Source organism: Salminus brasiliensis, chromosome 1 (assembly GCF_030463535.1).
Source record: "Salminus brasiliensis chromosome 1, fSalBra1.hap2, whole genome shotgun sequence".
NCBI classification, from domain to species: Eukaryota; Metazoa; Chordata; class Actinopteri; order Characiformes; family Bryconidae; genus Salminus; species Salminus brasiliensis.
Genome location: NC_132878.1, coordinates 96,166,309 through 96,186,560, shown reverse-complemented (window position 1 = coordinate 96,186,560; position 20,252 = coordinate 96,166,309). Strand labels below are relative to the sequence as shown.

Here is a 20,252-nt window from a genome sequence, read left to right as displayed (position 1 = left end):
CTTCACTATAGATTCTTCCGTTTTACATGGATTTAAAGCAGCTTTATGGAGAATGCTCCTTGCTCCTGGGCTCCCCCTGCAGTCAGGAAAGTGTACCTGAGTTCACGCTTTGAGCCACCACTAAAACACACGCTTTACACCTGCATTTCAGAACAAGCTGAGAGACTCAGAGCCGTCACTGGCTGTGACATAAGTATGTGGACTACAGTGATATTACAGGAATTAACACTAATATCACTTACGGGTTACGCCGCATTGTGCAGTTTTTGTGAGCGCTGTCTGGCTCGCTTCACCAGAGTTTCATAGTGCGGTAGCAGATTGCTGAGCTGGGAGTCGCAACGATAAAACCATTACTCCCCTTATTACAGCCAGTGCAGCACAATCACAGTGATGTTGAAGCTGTTATTATAAGGTCAAAATGTCCTATAGTGCTGCTTTAACTGAATAATGGAAAATAGAGGGGTGGTTAAATTCAGCAGTTTTGAGAACTGCATTCAATAAGCAACAAGTAAGTTGTTGGGGCCAGGGGTCTAGTCTAGGGGCCATATTTTAGCGATCTTAAGCGAGCCGCCAACCGTGCAGCTTGATTTAGGAGGCGTGTTGGTGCGTTTTTGCTATGGTAACGACGGGAAAAGTCTGTCTGTCTCGGCTCGAAATGCTCAAAATGTAATGAACTGAGTCTCTAAATTAATCATGGGTGTGTTTTTTTTTGGGCGTAACGTGCAGTAATAAACCAATCAGCATGTCTTCCGCCAATCCCTTTAAGAACCAGGTGCGGTCAGACTGACCTTGGCGGGTTGCTATTTCAGTGGTGTAAAGCGTGGGGGGGTACGAGCGTTGGGCTGCATGCGCCTGTGTTGACAATTCACTGCCGAGATACACACCAATACTCCAGAAACTGACCTGAACACCCAAGACAATAACCTAGACTTTCTTAAGAGAATAATTGAGAAGGTCTTAGTGTTTATCTCGAGATTAGACTGTGCAGATTAGCTCTTTCTAGCAAACTGCTAAATGTACTTGTCTGATAAAGATGGCATCAGGCTGACCTTGGCTGTCTCCAGACTGCCGCTGCTGTTCAAGACCTCGATTGACCGCTGGAGGGAGGAGATGGCAGAGCTACAGCTACTGGAGAACTGCTCGATTTTCTACAAGCAACAAACAAACAACAAACATCAGAGGTGGTGGTTTGAGCGCCCCAATGAGGTGAGGAGGTGCGAGCGGGCCTGGCTCAGCGGGTCTACCTGTCTGAACTGAATGTAGTGGTTGTGGTCGTACGGAAACGCCCCGTCCTGCTCTCGCGTGAGCTGAGACGAGTCGACGTGCTTCAGTAGAGCTTTCAGGGAGGTCAGGACTTCACACTGCAATCACACAGGACACAGACGCACCGTTAGCTAACAGCCGATTAAAGATTTTAGAGAAGTGTCATCCTGATATTCGCTAGATTCTGCCTCCTGTCTCTCCTGGGCTTCTGCTGTATCTTGGCAGGCTTGTCTGTCACTAGCTCGTCTATCTAACCCGCGCAAACACAGAGACATAGCAGTCCCGCTAACTCCCTAAGGCCAAGGACAGGACGTTCTATCAGCCCTTATATAACCCTGTTCAAGGTCAGGAGGAAGTCAGCGTTGCTCTCTCTCTCTCTGTGGGCTATCAGAGTGTAAAACAACAATGAATCAGTGTAAATCCGAGTAAAACACTCTGGGATGTTGTTCTTTAGGATGACAAGACAAGACAAAAAAAATATACATAAAAAAATCATAAATGTGGTGAAATGTACATATTTATTTAATTTCGTATATTTATAAAGTTCAGTTGCTTTTTTGTTTTACATTCATACATTTGTTTAAAAAATAATATTTATAAATATTGAAACATTTATAAAGTTGAATCAAATTCAGTAGAGTTTAATAAAACCAATTCAGCTGATTTTTAAATTTATTATTATTATTATTATTATTTATACTATTATTTGTTATATTAGTTAAATAAAATCTGTTGTTTTTTATATTTATACATTTATTTGAGTTTAATGAAAACCAGTTCAGTTGATTTTTTCATATTAATAATTTTATTTGAGGTTAATAAAAATAGTTCAGTTATTTTTTTATATTCATAATTTTATTTGAGTTAAATAAAACCATTTCAGTTTGTTACAGTTTTCTATAAATATTTATAAAGTTGCATAAAATCAGTGTGACTGCTTTTTATATTGTTATATTTATTTACGTTTTATTAAAATCAGTTCTGTTCAGTTATAAAAATATTTTTTTTAAGTTGATTTAAAATAAATACAAATATTCTATAATTAAATTATAGTATTAGTATTAATTATTAATAATTATTATAGTATATATTATGTAAAATGTATAAAGAATATCATTTAATAATTATATGTAATATAAAAATCAGCGCAATAGATTTGATATTGTTTTATTTATTTTAGTTGAATAAAATAAAAAAAAAGTTTTTTATATTGAAAATGACTTATAATAAAATACGTTTTTGACTTTGTTTTGAACTCTTTTACTCACTGGAACGGAGAAACACCTCTCCAGTTTGATGGACGCTTCTTTGTCGGACAGTAACAGGACTGAGTAAAGTGCGTTTGGGAGACACGTCTGGAGAAAGAAGACAGAAAATGAAAGCATGTGAAACAGCAAAATCACCTGCCCTGCATTTCAGACATTAACTGTGGAGGGGTCTGTTCATGAACCCCACAATACCTCATAATACCTCCTAATATCTGCAGAGGAAATGACACCCACTCTCACCCCTACACTACGAGAGGATTACTGATGGCTGTACTGAGCTCTGTGTGCTGTAGTCGTGTGTCTGTGTGTGTGTGTGTGTTGTAGTTGTGACAGCTCTCCGCCTGTCTGTCTGCGCTAAGGCTGATCTCTCTCTGTGCTTCGAGGACAAGCTGGAACAAGCCTGATATCGGCCCCTGAGGCCAGGCTTTCCAGCAAATATGTGGGAGGACTTACAGCCGGAGCAGAGCTCACACACACGGGGCAACTCTCCGGACCCAAACACAACAGCTATTGTTTACCACAGAGGCGGAGTCTAGTCTGGTCTGGTCTGGTGTGGGTGGTGTGGTGTAGTACGGTGGGGTGGGGTGTAGTACGGTGGGGTGTGGTGTAGTACGGTGGGGTGTGGTGTAGTACGGTGGGGTGTATGCACACGTGTGATGGCACACACAGCTGCCTGGTGGGACATGTATTTTAATATGCTACATTACTGTTGTGTATCAGTGTGTGTGAATATAAGTGTGTGTTGATATTAGTGTGTGTGTGTGTGTGAATATAAGTGTGTGTTGATATTAGTGTGTGTGAATATAAGTGTGTGTGAATATAAGTGTGTGTGAATATTAGTGTGTGTGTGAATATAAGTGTGTGAATATAAGTGTGTGAATATTAGTGTGTAAAATATAAGTGTGTGTTGATATTAGTGTGGTGTGTGAATATTAGTGTGTGTGAATATTAGTGTGTGTTGATATTAGTGTGTGTGTGAATATAAGTGTGTGTGAATATAAGTGTGTGTGGATATTAGTGTGTTTGTGAATATAAGTGTGTGTGAATATTAGTGTGTGTGGATAGTAGTGTGTGTGTGAATATTAGTGTGTGTGTGAATATTAGTGTGAATATTAGTGTGTGTGTGAATATTAGTGTGTGTGTTTTCACCTGAAGCTGAGACAGTGCTGAGAATAGCAGGGGGTTGGCCTGCTGTCTCCGGGCGTCCACTAACACGGTCAGACCCAGGTCCCTCTTCTCCTTTCTGACAAAAAATAGAGGATCTTTAATAGTACGGTTTACTGTAACACACATTGCAGACATACGCACACACACACACTACACACACACACACTGCACACACACACACACACACTGCACACACACACACACTACACACACACACTGCTTGGTTGCAATGTTATTACTAGGTGGTTTTTATGGGATCCCAGGTGGTTGCTCTGCTATCCCAGGTGGTTGCTATAGGGTTGCTAGGATGTTGCTATAGTATTCCAGGTTGTTGTGATGGGGTTGCTAGGTGGCTGCTATGGTATTCCAGGTTGTTGCTATGGTGTTGCTATGGGGTTCCTATGGTACCCCAGATGATTGCTATAGGGTTGCTAGGTTGTTGCTGTGGTATTCCAGGTGGTTGCTATTGTGTTGCTAGGTGGTTTCTATGGGATTCCAAGTGGTTGCTATGGGGGTTCTATGGGATCCCAGGTGGTTAATATGGGGTTGCAATGTGGTTGCTATGGTATCCCAGGTGGTTGCTATGGGGTTGCTAGGTGATTGTTATGGCACCTTGAGTGTTTGCTGTGGTTGCTAGATGGTTACTGTGGCGGTGCTAGGTGGTTGCTAGGTGGCAGTGGTGGCTCAGCAGTTGGAGCACTGGGTTATCAATAACAAGGTTGTGGGTTCGATGCCCGGGTCAGGTTGGGCCCTTCAGCCTTCTCTGCTCCAGGGGGCGCCAAGATGGCTCAATTGGTTGCAATAGTATTGCCAGGTGATCCTATGGTGTTGCCTAGTGGCTCTTAGGATGTTGCTATGTTATCTCAGGTGGCTGCTATGGTATCTAAGGTCGTTGTTAGGGTGTTGCAAAGGGGTTGCTCTGGTACCTCATATGGTTGGGTGGGTCCTGACATGCTATAAATTGAAAGTGGTGTGTGTGTGTGTGTGTGTGTGTGTGTGTGTGTGTGTGTGTGTGTGTGTGTGTGTGTGTGTGTGTGTGCACTTCTCACCGAAGTGTGGAGCAGTAGTAGCCCAGCAGGCGGGTCAGCTCTCTGCAGGTTAAACTCTCGTCTGTCCACACCTGCTTCCTCATACACACCTGGAGCACACAGCGGCCACTGCGGTCACAGTTACCTGAGAGAGGCATGGACAAGGCGGGTCAAATTGCAGTGCACATGGTGAATCAGCCAATAGTCTAGGCTTAGGCTTAGGCTTAGGCTTCAGACGGCCTCTTTCTGAGGCTCAGTCAGGGCTGGAGATTTGGAGATTGGACTGTATGACTGATCTAACATCAGATATTCAGTATCTGGTGTCTAAACTGCGTCAGGTGCATTAAGCAGTTCGTAAACCCAGCCGATTTTCTCCCCAGGGGGTCGCCCTCTCGGTCAGCTCACCGGGTAGAGTGACCGCTGCGGAGGTCAGCAGCTCCATGTCGACCTGTGTGATGAGTGAGGGCAGCGTCAGGCCACAGGCAGCAGGGGGCGTTGTGTGGGGAGGCACAGAGAGAGAAGAGCGCGAGGAGAGGGAGGAGGGAGAGTCTTCACCTCCGCTAACGCTGACCCTCCTCTCTGAGACGGCAGGGGGGTCGGCATTCCCTGTGAGAGACAGACGGACACAGACAGACCAACAGGTCAATGCAAGAGAGCTCTACCGCTTCAGTCCACTCATCCTTCACCTTCCAGTAACACTTCTGGAGCTGTCAGCTTGTCCACAAATGCACGTGTAAAGCTGAAAGCATGATTTGTATTTACTGCAGTGGAGTAAATCTTCATTATACACTCCACCTGTAGGGGGTTTAAAACATACGTCCAGCCTGGGATCATCTAAAAAACATCCTGTCCAGCTCAAGCCGCTCAAGCTGGTTGACCATCCTGGCTCCTGACCAGCACAGGGGATGGTTATGGGTGTGTTTGATTGGGTTTAGCTGGTCTATAAGCATGACCGACCTGACCAAGCTAGACCATCAGTATCTCTGGAGGCTTTTATTGTCCTTCCATCTACAAGTATAAGAACCAAAGTGGTTGACCAGCATGACCAGTATGACCAGCAGGACCATTATAACCATATACCAGATAGCAGCTGGTCTTGAACTGGATTTTTTAGCAGGGATGTTTTACAGCTTTAAAAATGTCTTTTTAAGCCCCGCCTTCTCACAGCCACACCTATAATATTCTAAAATCTCAGAGCTTCGAATCAATAACCAAATCAATCACATGCGCTCCAGGAGGACTGACCAGTGTCCAGTCAAACAGTGGATTGTTATGGTAACATACTTTTTTTATTTATGTTTTTTTTAATGTTTTTTATTTTATTTTTACCATAAAAACAAAAAAAACTGTTGCGTAACAGGGTGGTAAATGTAAAACACTATTTTTTTATTGATTTATCTCATAAGACACATGACTGATTATTAGACTCATGAGGTGAACCGAAAGAAAATGGTCCGGTCATATAGACTATGTTGACAAAAGTATTGGGACACCTGCACAATACCACTTACAGGAGCTTTTCTATGGGACGCCTCATTCTAAATCCATAGGTATTAATATGAAGAGACCATGGGGGCCTATTTGAAGCCCAGAACAGGGTCACCCTTCATTAGTGGAACCGAACACACTTGCAGACCCAGACTTTTCTGGACGCTGTTCCAGATAGCAGGTTCTTGACGCTCTTCTTCAAGGCTGAGTCTAGGCCCGATCTTAAGCTCTTAAGGCTGAAGTCGTGTGCAGTGTTTATACAGCTCTGATATGGTGCGGTTTCAGACCTGTCAACAGCCGGGTCCAAACCCAGACGTGAGCTCACTCATCAGACGTCAACGCTCTCTCTGAGTGAGGGGGTCTCTGGATCAGCTGGAGGTTTCCGAGGGGCTGCTGTACTAAAAAACAATGGGTGGTGACTCTACTGTGAGTGAGTCATCGCCAAGACCAGGTGTGCCACCTGCCCACACACACACACACACACACACACACTTTCACATACGTGCTGTGGGTGTGTTCAGCAGAGTAGAGCATCGTAACCTCCACCTGGTCTAAGAGTGTGTGTAAATCCCGGAGCCTCAGGCTGCCTCGACAAGTACACTGTATGTCCAAATATTTGTGGACACCCCTTCTAATGAATGCAGCTAAAACAACGATTCTGGTTGGTTCTGCCTCTAAGTTTGATTCTGTCCTGCCTCAGCTAAACGGGACATTTTTAGTGGTTCTGCCTCAGAGTTTGACTGTATTTTGTCCCACCCCTTGATGAAAGTCAGATTCTGATTGGTTGTGTCTCTGAGTCTTCTCCTGCCTCAGCTAAAAGGGACATTTTGAGTGGTTCTGCCTCAGAGTTTGAATCTCTGTTGTCCCACCCCCAGCTAATGGCCATTTTGATTGGTTCTGCCTCTGAGTTTGATTCTCTCTTGTCCTGCCTCAGCTAAATGGGGCATTTTAAGTGGTACTGCCTCAGAGTTTGACTCTCTGTTGTCCCACCCCCAGCTACCACAGATACTCTGATTGGCTCTGCCTCAGAGTTTGACTGTGTTTTGTCCCGCCTCCAGCTGAAAGGAACATTTTAAGTGGTTCTGCCTCTGAGTTTGACTCTATACTGTCCCGACCCCAGCTAATGGCTATTTTGAGTGGTTCTGCCTCAAAATTTGACTCTCTGTTTTCCCACCTCCAGCTAATGGCCATTTTGGTTGGTTCTGCCTCTGGGTTTGATTCTCTCTTGTCCTGCCTCAGCTAAAAGGGACATTTTAAGTGGTTCTGCCTCAGAGTTTGGCTCTCTGTTGTCCCGCCCCCAGCTAAAAGGGACATTTTGAGTGGTTCTGCCTCGGGGTTTGGCTCTCTGTTGTCCCGCCCCCAGCTAAAAGAGACATTTTGAGTGGTTCTGCCTCAGAGTTTGGCTCTCTGTTGTCCCGCCCCCAGCTAAAAGAGACATTTTGAGTGGTTCTGCCTCAGAGTTTGGCTCTCTGTTGTCCCGCCCCCAGCTAAAAGAGACATTTTGAGTGGTTCTGCCTCAGGGTTTGACTCTCTGTTGTCCCGCACAAAGCTAAAACAAAGATTCTGGTTGGTTCTGCCTTAGAGTTTGAGTCTCCTGTCCTGCCTCAGCTAAACTGGACATTTTGAGTGGTTCTGCCTCAGAGTTTGACTCTCTGTTGTCCCGCCCCCGAGTTTGACTGTCTCTTGTTGTCCCCAGCTAGAAAGAATTTCATTTGCCATCGTTGGAATCCAGCGTTTAGGCTCTTACACAAAGCTTTTCTGACTCTCCAGACTGGCTGCTGTAAGAGAGAGCGAGGGAGAGGTGGAGAAAAGATCAGACACACAAAGTCCTGTCGTGTGTTTGAAGTTTGACACCTGTTTGTGGTCAGACTCTCTGAGAGCCACTCCTCATACAGCTGCCTCGATTGTCTTTCTCCAACCTGCATTTCCTGTCTGCTACTGATGCACTTCCAGCACATCTCAGCTTTCAGACGAAACCCTTCCGGGCTCAGTGACTGTAAACGCTGCCTCTCTGTGAACGGAACTGGGGTGGGAGTGGTCACTTCAATGTACGGATATCCACACTACCCACACTCCACTGTCGAGACACTAAAGTGTCTCATGCTCAGCCGAACAGACACGTCCAGGTGAAGAAGTGTTTAGAGATCAATTCAAATATGATGTACAGATACTAATCACCTCTTGTGCAACTTTCAATAAATGAATGTGTAAAAAATCATCTATCAGAATTGCTAGACGGTGACTAATGAAACTACTTACTATTATTCAGTAACCAGTGTGAATTATTCAGTTTCTACTATGAGTTATTATTGTTCACTATCAAATATTTAGGATCTACTATGAAACATTTAGTATCCATTATGAATTATTTAAAACCTACTGTGGATTATTCAGTACATGAAATTAATTTTTCAGTGTCCACTATGAATTATTCAAAATCCACTATGAATTCAGAATTCTGTATAAATGATTCAGAACTGACTATGGAGTATTCTGCAGTAACCACTATAATTTGTTTCATATCTATTTTGAATAATTCAGTATCAAATATGAATAATTCAGTCTTTACTATAAATTATTAAGTATTCACTATCAAATATGTTGCATCTACTATGAAACATTTAATATCCAATCTGAATTATTGAGAACTGACAATAGAATATTCAATATTTACAATAAAACATTCAGTATCCACTATGAATTATTTAAAACCTAATATGGATACCCGCAATTCATTTTTGTTGTGTCCGTTATGAATTATTCAGAATCCACTCTAATTTATTATTTATATTATTTATCCACTATGAATTATCCAGTATCCTCTGTGAATTATTCCATATCTACTATGAATTATTGAGTATCCACTGTGAATTATTCAGTATCCACTATGAACTATTCAGTATCCACTATGAATTATTCAGTATCCACTATGAATTAAACAGTATCCACTATGAATTATTCAATATCTACTATGAATTATTCAGTATCCACTATGAATTATTCAGTATCTAATATGAATTATCCAGTATCCAGTATGAATTATTCAGTATCTACTATGAAATATTCCACATCCACTATGAATTATTTAGTATCCACTTTGAATTATTCTGTATCCACTATGAATTAAGTATCCACTATGAATTATTCAGTATCTAATATGAATTATCCAGTATCCACTATGAATTATCCAGTATCCACTATGAATTATTCAGTATCTACTATGAATTATTTAGTATCCACTATGAGTTATTCAATATCCACTATGAATTATTCAGTATCCACTATGAATTATTCAGTATCCACTATGAATTATTGAGCATCTAATATGAATGATTCAGTATCCACTATGAATTAACTGAGTATCCAGTATGAATCTGAAGTTCTTCTAATATTCTGTAGTTATGGGAGTCTGTCGAGATGACTGGTCTGTAATGACCGATTGGTCCATTTTGATTGAATAATTCCCTGCTTCTGTCAGTGTGCTGAGAACTATGTGAGTCGGTCTGCAACGATCTGAGGTTTCTAGATAGAACGCATCTGAGAAGCGGGGAAGGTGATGGTGGTGGTGGTGATGGGGGAATGGGGGTGGGTGGTGTTAGGTGAGGAAGGGTATTCTTCAAGGTCTACTCCAGCATCCCCCACAGCTCAGCACCAGCACAAAGGCTGGCTTTATGGTGGAGGGAACCCATCTGTGTGGGAGCGGCGAAGCGGTGGGAGTCAGAACGAGTAACGGAGCCTCAGAGGGACTCCCACAGGTAGGACACCTGATCCACACACACACACACACACACACACACACACACATACACACACACACACACACACACACACACACACAGCATTACTCTGAACTTCAACTGTGGGAAAAACGAGTCAGAGCATGAAGAGGACGACACACAGACTTCAGAGGGGTTCGTCTGGCTTCGGTGTGTGTCTGAGGTCATGAGGGCTTCTTACGCTGCTTGTAATGAGGAGTGGGAAAAACAAAGGGGCACCATGCAAACGTTTGGGCACCCCAAAAGGTCTGACCACTAGTCTAGACTAGACTAGACCACTGTAGTCCAGACCACTATACCTCGTCATGATAATCCAGACCGGACACCTCGTCATGATAAACGCTGCATAAACGTCAGCAGTTCTCAAGGAAGCTGTACGGGAATCTTCAAAGCAAACAATGTGAGGAATTATGGGTATCCCATGTCTGTACACTATATAATATGGTGCAACCAAAGAAGTGCACTATATAGCGAATAGGGCAGGACTCCTCAAACCTTGTCCCAACAATCAGCAGCCACTGGTTCCTCAAATCAGCCAAGCACCCTGACCATCGTTACCATCACTGTTGCCCACAGAGCTGGAGAAGACTAGAGGAAGGCAGAAGGTACCTTTTTGCATATATCTCATGAGGGAACGGCAGCTGACGGGAATAATGACATCTGGAAGGCTGAGAAAATGTTCAGATTGCTTCACTCTTAAAAAATAAAGGTGCTACAACAGGTTCTTTACACTCATACATCTACTGCAAACAAGGCTCTTTATAGAACCAAAAGTGGTTCTTCTATGCTATCACTCCAAGAACCCTTTGTAGGCAAAGCAAAAACATGCAAAAAGGCCTTCAAGAAAGACTTAGCAGACTCTAGAGTGGCGGCCACTGTTCTACACGGTTGAGAGTAGAAGATCCTTGAGGAACCTTTGGAGGTCCTTCAGTTTGAAACCATGGAGGAACATCTTAAGGAACCTTCAAGGAACCCCTTTTCCTCCTTAAACCACCTCAAGCTTTAGCTCCTCCACAGGTTCCTTGATGAATAATTTAGTATCCACTCATCTACTATGAATTATTCAGCACCCACTATGAATTATTCAGTATCCTCTGTGAATTATTCAGTATCCTCTGTGAATTATTCAGTATCTACTATGAATTATTCAGTATCCACTATGAATTATTCAGTATCCTCTGTGAATTATTCAGTATCTACTATGAATTATTCAGTATCCACTATGAATTATTCAGTATCCTCTGTGAATTATTCAGTATCCTCTGTGAATTATTCAGTATCTACTATGAATTATTCAGTATCCACTATAAACTATTCATTATCCACTATGAATTATCCAGTATCCTCTGTGAATTATTCAGTATCCATTATGAATTATTAAGCATCTAATATGAATGATTCTGAGCTCCCATGACCCTGTCGCCGGTCCTCAGCTGTCCTTTCTTGGAGCACTATTGGTAGGCCCTGACCACTGCATACCGGGAACACCCCACAAGACCTGCCTGATGTTTTGGAGATGTTCTGGCCAGAGTTCTTGGTTTTTGCCAAGGTGTCTCAGATCCTAATGCAGAAAAAGTGGTTCTGGCATCATCAAAGAACCCCTTGACACCCCAAGAGATTACAGGCACCCAAAGAGCTATGGCTTATTCCCAGCCATGGTTATGAAAGCCTTATAAACACACTAGCTGTGTCCAGACGTGATGAGATTATCAGATTTTGGGACACTTCCTGTATCCTGGAGTCACGGAAAGTTGTGTCCATTCCATTTTTGCCAAACTGCTGTCTGTGCCCGTTGTACCAGACAGTGTGATACTACTCCCCTACTCCCTCCACCAACGACGGCAGGAAAGACGGCTCTCTCCCACTCTTTCTCCACAGCAGTATCTAGCCTCCAGGGCATCAAAACAGAGACTTATGGGAAAGAAAAACAGTGTGTGTGTCGGTGTGTGTGTGTGAGAGTCTACAGCGGCACACGTCAGCAGGGTTGGGCCCTACCTGCCACTAAAACATCTCCAAAACACTCACAGAGCATGAGCCCCCACATGCAAGGATCAGTGGAGCGTCTGGTCCCGCGCAGGTGATAATTACACGATCGACCGCAGCAGAAAGCAGAGTGCTTCTTACAGCCTGGGGCTGCACACTTCCACACATGCAGCCTGGCGTGTGGAAGGGCGCGAGGGACGCGCTAGGGAAGGAACGTACGCTTTAACCCTTTAGACTCTAAGAACTACAATAGAGGCCCCGAAATAGAGCCCTGTGGGACTCCACAAGCGACACACTGATAGCGTCTGCATTAGAATTAAAACCTGAGCTGAATAACAAACCTCGGGTTCAGAAGATTAAGGGAAAGGTCAACCTGACCTCCAGCATATTCTGAAGTTTAGGAGAGATGGGTAAGTGTGAGGATCTGAGGCTCCTCAAACCTCGTCCCAACAATCAGCAGCTACGGGCTCCTCTAAGCAGCTGCCGAGCCCCCTGTTTACCATCGTTACCATCACTGATGCCCACAGAGCTGAAGAAGACTAGGTACCTAAGGCTGAAGGTACCTTTTTATATATATATAATCAGGGAACGGCAGCTGACAGGGAATGTTGGAGGTCACGTTGAGGTCTGGAAGGCCTGAGAAAATGTTCAGATTGCTACACTCTTAAAAAATAAAGGTGCTACAACAGGTTCTTTGACCATGCCAGAACCACTTTTTCTACATTAGGATTGAGTATGAGGATCTAGGACACCTTGGCAAGAACCAAGAACTCTGGCCAGAACATCTCCAAAACATCAGACAGGTCTTGTGGTGTATTTCCGGTGTGCAGTGGTCAGAGCCTACCAATAGTGCTCCAAGAAAGGACAGCCGAGGACTGGCGACAGGGTCATGGGAGCTCAAGGTTCATTGATGCTCATGGAGGCCATGCCCACCTCACACCCTACATGACTTAGTCTTGGTGCCAGACACCACAGGAGACCTTCAGAGGTCTTGTGGAGTCGGGACAGGTAATAGAGTAGTAAACACAGTACTCCTGTAAGGTGGAACATCTACTGTACCTGAGTCCACTTTGCAGGTACGTCTATCCGCGATGGAAAACGCTGCCTCCAGGTCGATCCTGCCGAAGCGAAGAGCACAACCGTTCATCAGCTTCTTCGGAGAAGCTCCTCCGGAGCCGCCCGAGGAAGAGCGTGCCCGGTGACCCTTGACCTGAGCGGCTTTGCAAGTCCGCTCCAGAGATTTGGAGCGCCTCTCGGGGTGCTCGTGCTGCAGGGCGGAGCGAAATAAGGGGGATCCGGATAAAGAGCCGGAGCGGGGTTCGTCTCCGGCCCCAAGCCAGCCACGGGCGCAGATCCGGCGGGGAAGAGACTCCCGCTGGGCCGGTGACGAACGCCCCGACTCCTCCAGGATGGACTCTGAGCTGGAGCCCAGGTTCATGGGGTTCTGCAACGCTTCCATGTAGGATTTCCGGAAGAGCCGGCGGGTCTCGAAGGCGGAGGAATCTCTGGGATGCCGTCTGCGAGGGCTGGGGTTGCTGAGGTCCGTACTGAAGGAGAGCGACCTGGAGCTAGAGCTCGGCCTGGCAAACGGAGGGAAGAAGGTCAGACAGGAGCAGAAAAACCCATCATATACACTGTCAATGTGTCCAAATGTTTATGGACACCCTTCAAATGAATGCATTTAGCTACTTTCAGTTGCACCCATTGCTGCCATGTACTGCCAATAGAATAGGACTCTCTGGAGCAGATACACATCATGGACCTGTTGGCACCATGCTGCCTAATGCCAGGCTTGGGCTAGAGGGGTATAAAGGCCCCCAAAATTGACAGTAGAGACACTAGATAGAGCCTCCCTATAGCATCAGCCACTCCAACTCATTCCAAGGGTACCATCACTCCAGAGAACCCCTGGTACCCCTTCAAACCCTGGTGACCCCATGCACTCATGGCTGATGCAGAGCTTCTCGTTCTACTGTTCAGTGCTTTTCTATGGAGTCTAGATACTTTTGGACACAAAGTCTATTGACCTTGAGCAGATTCTGCCCTACCTGTAGCTGACTCCTCCTCTCCCCTCCCCCTCCTGCTTTTGTGTCCCGGCAGTGTTGGGAGAGCCGGGCTGGTGTGTGGTCAGCGTGTCTTCAGGGCTGTGGCCCAACAGGGACTCCGATGCTGTGGATTCGGAGCCCAGGGAGTCTCTAGAGCTGCGCCGGCTGTCCAAAGTGCCGGTGGAGCCGTGGGTGCTACAGGGGGAGCCCAGCTGCCCCCTCAGGGTGGTGCCCAGCATGGCGGCACTGCTCACGCACACAGGGTTCACCACGTTCCTCCAGGGGGTGCGGTAGACGGCTGTTCCGGCGCTCAGCAGGCAGTTGTGCAGGGGTTGCAGGTTGCGCTCGCGAGCCACATGCTGCAGGAAGTCAGCGGTGAAGACGCTGCCGTACATGCTCTCGGGGACGGTTATCTCGGCCAGGGCCTGCCCGCTCCCCAACAGGCATTTTATGACCAGCTTGGCCGCCTTCCGGCCCAACGGAACCACCTGCAGGTAGAAGTCTCCCTGCCGTAGACGGACTTTGTGCAAAGGAGCGAGCTGGAGGACCACCTTCTCGTGGATGCACAGCGGCCAGCCCTCGTGGTACAGCACCAAGCCTTTGAAACGTATCTGAGAGGAAATGCCAATACACAGGTCATGCGTTAGTCATGTCAGCAATAATGGACACGGTCTTAGATCTAATGCCATGTCCACACTACATGACCTTCGAAGTGGTCAGACAACTGATCTGGTATCTTTAGGTCATGAGAATTTTCACATGTGTGTCCTGTGTGTCCTGTGTGTCCAAATAATTGTGGACACCTCTTCTAATGAATGCATTCAGCCACTCTCTGTTGTCTAATCCCTGTAGAGAAGTACTGCCAATAGAATAGGACTCTCAACATCATGAAGCTATTGACGCCATGCTGCCTAGAGGGGGCTAAAGGGGTATAAAGCCCCCCAGCATTGAGGTTGCAGTGGAGCAGTGGGGTGGTGATCATTATTCACCATCCCGACCTCTTTAACATTCTTGTTGCTGAATACAATCAAATCCTCACAGCAATGAGGAATCTCAAATCCAAAGTCTAGTAGAAAGCATTCTCCTTCCCTGCACAGTAGAGACAGTTCCTCCAACAAAAACAGGATCAGCTCTTTCAAATAAATGAGCAGGCGTCCCAATACTTTTGTCCAAATAATGTACTTATAATAGAAGTATCTACAACATCAGTGTGTGAGTGGGTATGTGTGTGTGTGTGTGTGTGTGTGTTCCATACTCACGCAGGTTTCTCTCTGGATGATGCTGAGGATCCTCTGTGCCGGCAGGAGGAAGTCCACAAAGCAGCGCAGGCCGTCCCCCCGGTACTGCCTCTCCACCACACTGAAGAGCTGCCACAGCACAGTGGCCGCTGTAGCCCCAAACGGAGCGTACAGAGCCGAGAGAGTGTGCTGGATACAACTGTCCAACGACTCGGAGTCCTAACACACACACACACACACACACACACACACACACACACACACACACAGAAAGAAAGAGAGAGAACCTGATTAAAGATGCTTGGCCTAATTTCAGCAGTGGTCATCGTCATACTGGTCAGAGGACATGGCAGAGAAGTCTGGACTGCTGGGAAAGGGCTGTGCCTGGTTTCTCTGATATGGAATGCCTGTAATTCCATTTTTGGGGCCTTGAATCTCCAGTGAAACACTGGACATAACTGGAACCGCTAATTGTGGGAATTCTGTAGTACAGCTCTGGGAATGGTTTTAAGGAACAGTGGGGGTTCTACGATATACGGCCCTCACATTCCTATAACGGCTCCATCGGGATCGCTGAGCACAAGGCGGGAATAGCCCCCTGGACAGGGAGCCAGTGCACTGTAACCCGGAGCAAGCAACCACCTGTCGGAGACCCACACGGACACTAGGAGGATGCACCACACTCCTACATCAGCACAGCACCACCTGCTCCCACTCGGAAAATGTGAAGGGGAACACGTTTCGGATCCGGATCACCTCTGACTGTGGTTTGAGTAATCCGTTTACATCCGAAATCCAGGCGTTTTCACCTGGGGGCATGAAATCCGTGCGTTTTCACATGGGGACATGAAGTCGGGGCATTTTCACTTGGGGACATGAAATCTGGGTGTTTTCACCTGGGGACATGAAATCTGGGCATTTTCACCTGGAGACATGAAATCCGGGCGTTTTGACCTGGGGACATGAAATCCGGGCGTTTTGACCTGGGGACATGAAATCCGGGTGTTTTCACCTGGGGACATGAAATCCGGGCATTTTCACCTGGGGACATGAAATCCAGGCGTTTTCACCTGGGGACATGAAATCCGGGCGTTTTGACCTGGGGACATGAAATCCGGGCGTTTTCACCTGGGGACATGAAATCCGGGCATTTTGACCTGGGGACATGAAATCCGGGTGTTTTCACCTGGGGACATGAAATCCGGTCATTTTCACCTGGGGACATGAAATCCAGACATTTTCACCTGGGGACATTAAATCCAGACATTTTCACCTGGGGACATTAAATCCGGGCGTAATCGGGACTGTCGGTTAATGCAAAGACGCTTATAAGCGGTGTTAACGAGCACACTGCAGTCTACGCTAGCTAGCCGCTGTTTGTTTTGGTTGTGGCTTTGACTTCCTGACCCCTGCTGGTAGCTGTAGAGGTCATGAACACGAGAGGTCTGTCCGAGCCATAACACACAGACACACACACAGTAGGATGTCAAGAGGTCACAGGGCAAGTCCCAAACACTTGCTTTTCAGCTGATGACAGGAAACACCTGTCAGATGACGTCACGGGCCGGACAATAACACAGCCAGGCTGGAAAATCCTGTGTGTGTGTGTATGTATGTGTGTGTGTGTGTGTGTGTGGTTGAATATCCCTAGACTTTTCCCAGCTCAGGATGTGCTCAGAGCATCCTCTCATATCCATGTTCCTCCAGCACAGCCCTGACCCCGAGCACTACGCTAAGCCTGGGGCTGAGAAGATCCACGGCCTCGGTTCTGTCCTGTCCTTAAATCCTCCTACTTCCCTCAAGTCATGTCCTTATAGGGGTTCAGTTTAGCCACGCCCATTCACCCTGGAGTTATATACACTTATAGGGGTTCAGTTTAGCCACGCCCATTCACACTGGAGTTATATACACTTATAGAGGTCCAGTTTAGTCCCGCCCATTCACCCTGGAGTTATATACACTTATAGGGGTCCAGTTTAGTCCCACCCATTCACCCTGGAGTTATATACACTTACAGAGGTCCAGTTTAGCCACGCCCATTCACCCTGGAGTTATATACACTTATAGGGGTCCAGTTTAGTCCCACCCATTCACCTTGGAGTTATATACACTTACAGAGGTCCAGTTTAGCCACACCCATTCACCCTGGAGTTATATACACTTATAGAGGTCCAGTTTAGTCCCACCCATTCACCCTGGAGTTATATACACTTATAGAGGTCCAGTTTAGTCCCGCCCATTCACCCTGGAGTTATATACACTTATAGAGGTCCAGTTTAGTCCCACCCATTCACCCTGGAGTTATATACACTTATAGAGGTCCAGTTTAGCCCCAATCATTCACACGGAAGTTATATACACTTATAGGGGTTCAGTTTAGCCACGCCCATTTAGACTATGGTTATAAGAAGTGTCCTTGCAGTGCTCCATCTTAGCCCCACCCCTTTCCCCACTGAAGTTTTAAGGAGTTTCTAAAGGCCAGTAAACAGGTCAGTGGTGAGGTCCATGTCCATCCACAAGCTTCATCTCCAGAGTCTCACCACATTTGTAACCTACAATAGCCGTGAACTGAGCCACCGGCCACACGGCTATTGTGTTTACATCCTGCAACTCAGCCCACGTCATTCCAGGAATAGACTCCGGCCCCTTTAGGAGCTCGGCCGCGCCGAATTCTGTGCCTTGGAAGTGAAGCGGATGAGGCCGGCATTGTCCTGAATTCCTCGCTCACTGTAATTCACTTTATTGTTTTTTTTAAATAGCCCCGCCCATTCATGCTAAGTTATAGATGTCATTTATATATATATATATATACTCCAATCAGCCAAAACATTAAAACCACTGCCAGGTGATGTGAAGGCTCCAGTGGGGGATCTACATATTAGGCAGCGAGTGAACGGTCAGTTCTTGAAGGTGATGAAGGTTGTTGTAGAAGCAGGACTGTCTAGAGGTTCTACACAGTGACTGGGTAATAACATCTCCAGAACATCAGGCATCAGGTCTTGTGGGGAGTTCCCGGTATGTAGTGGTCAGTGCCTACCTACCAAAAGTGCTCCAAGACAGGCCAGGATCGCTCAAGGTTTGCTGATGCTCATAGAGGCCCCGCCCACCTCACAACTTACAGGACTTTAAGGATCTGCTGCTAATGTCTTAGGTGTCCAGATACTACAGGCCGACCTTCAGAGGCCTTGTGGAGCTACACTAATCACTTTTTCCAGCCTCCTGTTCCGGTTTTCCAGAATGACCCTCTACTGCCCGCAGTCTCAGAGCTGACGCCTGTCGCTGACCCCGACTCCATTTCCACTTTCCAACAGCGTGACCTGGCTGCAGCGTGGAGAGCGGCTTCCTCTGAAATTCCCTCACACTCGGCTCATCTGCGGGCCAGAGTTACACAATGACAGTGTGTGTGTGTCCACACGCCACGAGACCATGACAAGAAGGCCTTTGTCCGTGTCCACTCTAATTCAGTTAGTTTGCGCAGAGGGTAGTCCAGTGATCCACACGTAACCAGTAGTAGCAGCACATCATCAGCTACTTTAAGCTGCACCTATTGCTGACACAGTTGTGCAAATGCACACACACACACACACAGCTTGTCTAGTTCCTGTTCTCTGGAATGATGGTGGTGGAGCTCCATCCAGTACTTTTGGGATGAGTTGGGGAGTTGTCCAACAATCATCCAACAATCTGATTCGCTCTTGTCTTGCTCTGAATGCAATCAATCAAATCCTCACAGCAATGCTACTTTAAAAATCTAGTAAAAAGCCATCTTCCCTGGAGAGTAGACACAGCTACTCCAACAAAAGCACAACAGTGTTTCTTATTATTCCTGATTTTGGACAAAACAATGAATGAGCAGGTGTCCCAATACTTTTGTCCAAAAAGCATTTTTCACTTTTTGACAAAATGCAAATCTGCGAGTGGTTCTTTACATCATGTCAGATGTCCATGATGAACGGGCCAATAGAAACTCTTTAAAATGACCTGGAATGAAATCTTTTTCCATTGACTTCTATTTAAAGTTATGGAGGTTTTTTCCTTCTCCTGTAAAGTTGACATTTTGGAGAAACAGGTGTTGGTGGCCTTTTCTTCTGAAATCCAGGCTGTTAATAGAAAGCAACAGCATCTACGTCTCTGAAAAGGCTTCAAACTAGATGTTGGAACATTGCTGTGAAGGATATGATTGCATTTAGCCTCAGTTCTGCTGCTCCAACCCATTCCAAAAGTGTCAGCTGGAGCTCCATCGCTCCAGAGAACCTCTCACCCCAATGCTCGGCCTTGGGCAGGGTGACCTTAGGGGTCGAGGGTGGAAGCTTCACACCTATGAATTCTCCCCAACAACCCGTATCTCCAGAAGCTTTCTGGTGCCACTGGAACATGACCCAGCGCTGGTTTAGTGACAGGGAGGAGCGGAGCAGAGAGGAGGAAAGGCAACAATGGCAGGAAAGTCATCACCACATATTTTTAAACGCCTCAAAGAGTCTTCCTTCAGGTCCTGTAGGCTGGCGCCGCTGGCAGAAGACAAAAGCGGGCTCGATCGGACAGAGCTTAGCTGAGATTCAGCGTCCAGCTAACCTACACACCTTGTTCTCCCTTCAACACACACACACACACACACACACACACACACACACACACACACACACCCTGAGTCACCACCAGCATAGACCAAACACAGGGCTGAAAGCAGTGTTTGAAGGAGGGCCGAGGTGTGTGAAGATCAGTGGAGCTGTCGCTCTCTCACTCTCTCTCTCTCTCTCTCTCGCTCTCTCTCTCTCTCGCTCTCTCACTCTCTCTCTCTCTCTCTCTCTCTCTCTCTCTCTCTCTCGCTCTCTCACTCTCTCTCTCGCTCTCTCACTCTCTCTCTCTCACTCTCTCTCTCTCACTCTCTCTCTCTCTCTCTCTCTCACTCTCTCGCCAGCTGTCTTACTCACAACACCATGAAATCACCTCCCTTTCCTTTATACCCACTGTTTACATCTCGCCCTCTCTCGCCCTC

The 20,252-nt window shown here is 46.2% G+C and overlaps 1 protein-coding gene across 1 annotated transcript in view; it reads right to left on the bottom strand.

Moving 5' to 3' along the window:
- plekhg4b (pleckstrin homology domain containing, family G (with RhoGef domain) member 4B) overlaps positions 1-20,252 on the bottom strand; it is a 49,628-nt gene that overhangs the window by 21,462 nt on the left and 7,914 nt on the right. Inside the window, exons 2-10 of the mRNA XM_072692494.1 lie at positions 15,278-15,475; positions 14,022-14,629; positions 13,033-13,553; positions 5,132-5,332; positions 4,748-4,871; positions 3,681-3,774; positions 2,532-2,618; positions 1,245-1,361; positions 1,050-1,148 (exon numbers count right to left, since the gene is read on the bottom strand). Of these exons, the coding sequence (XP_072548595.1) occupies positions 1,050-1,148; positions 1,245-1,361; positions 2,532-2,618; positions 3,681-3,774; positions 4,748-4,871; positions 5,132-5,332; positions 13,033-13,553; positions 14,022-14,629; positions 15,278-15,475 (2,049 nt within the window). The remainder of the gene's footprint in view (positions 1-1,049; positions 1,149-1,244; positions 1,362-2,531; positions 2,619-3,680; positions 3,775-4,747; positions 4,872-5,131; positions 5,333-13,032; positions 13,554-14,021; positions 14,630-15,277; positions 15,476-20,252) is intronic.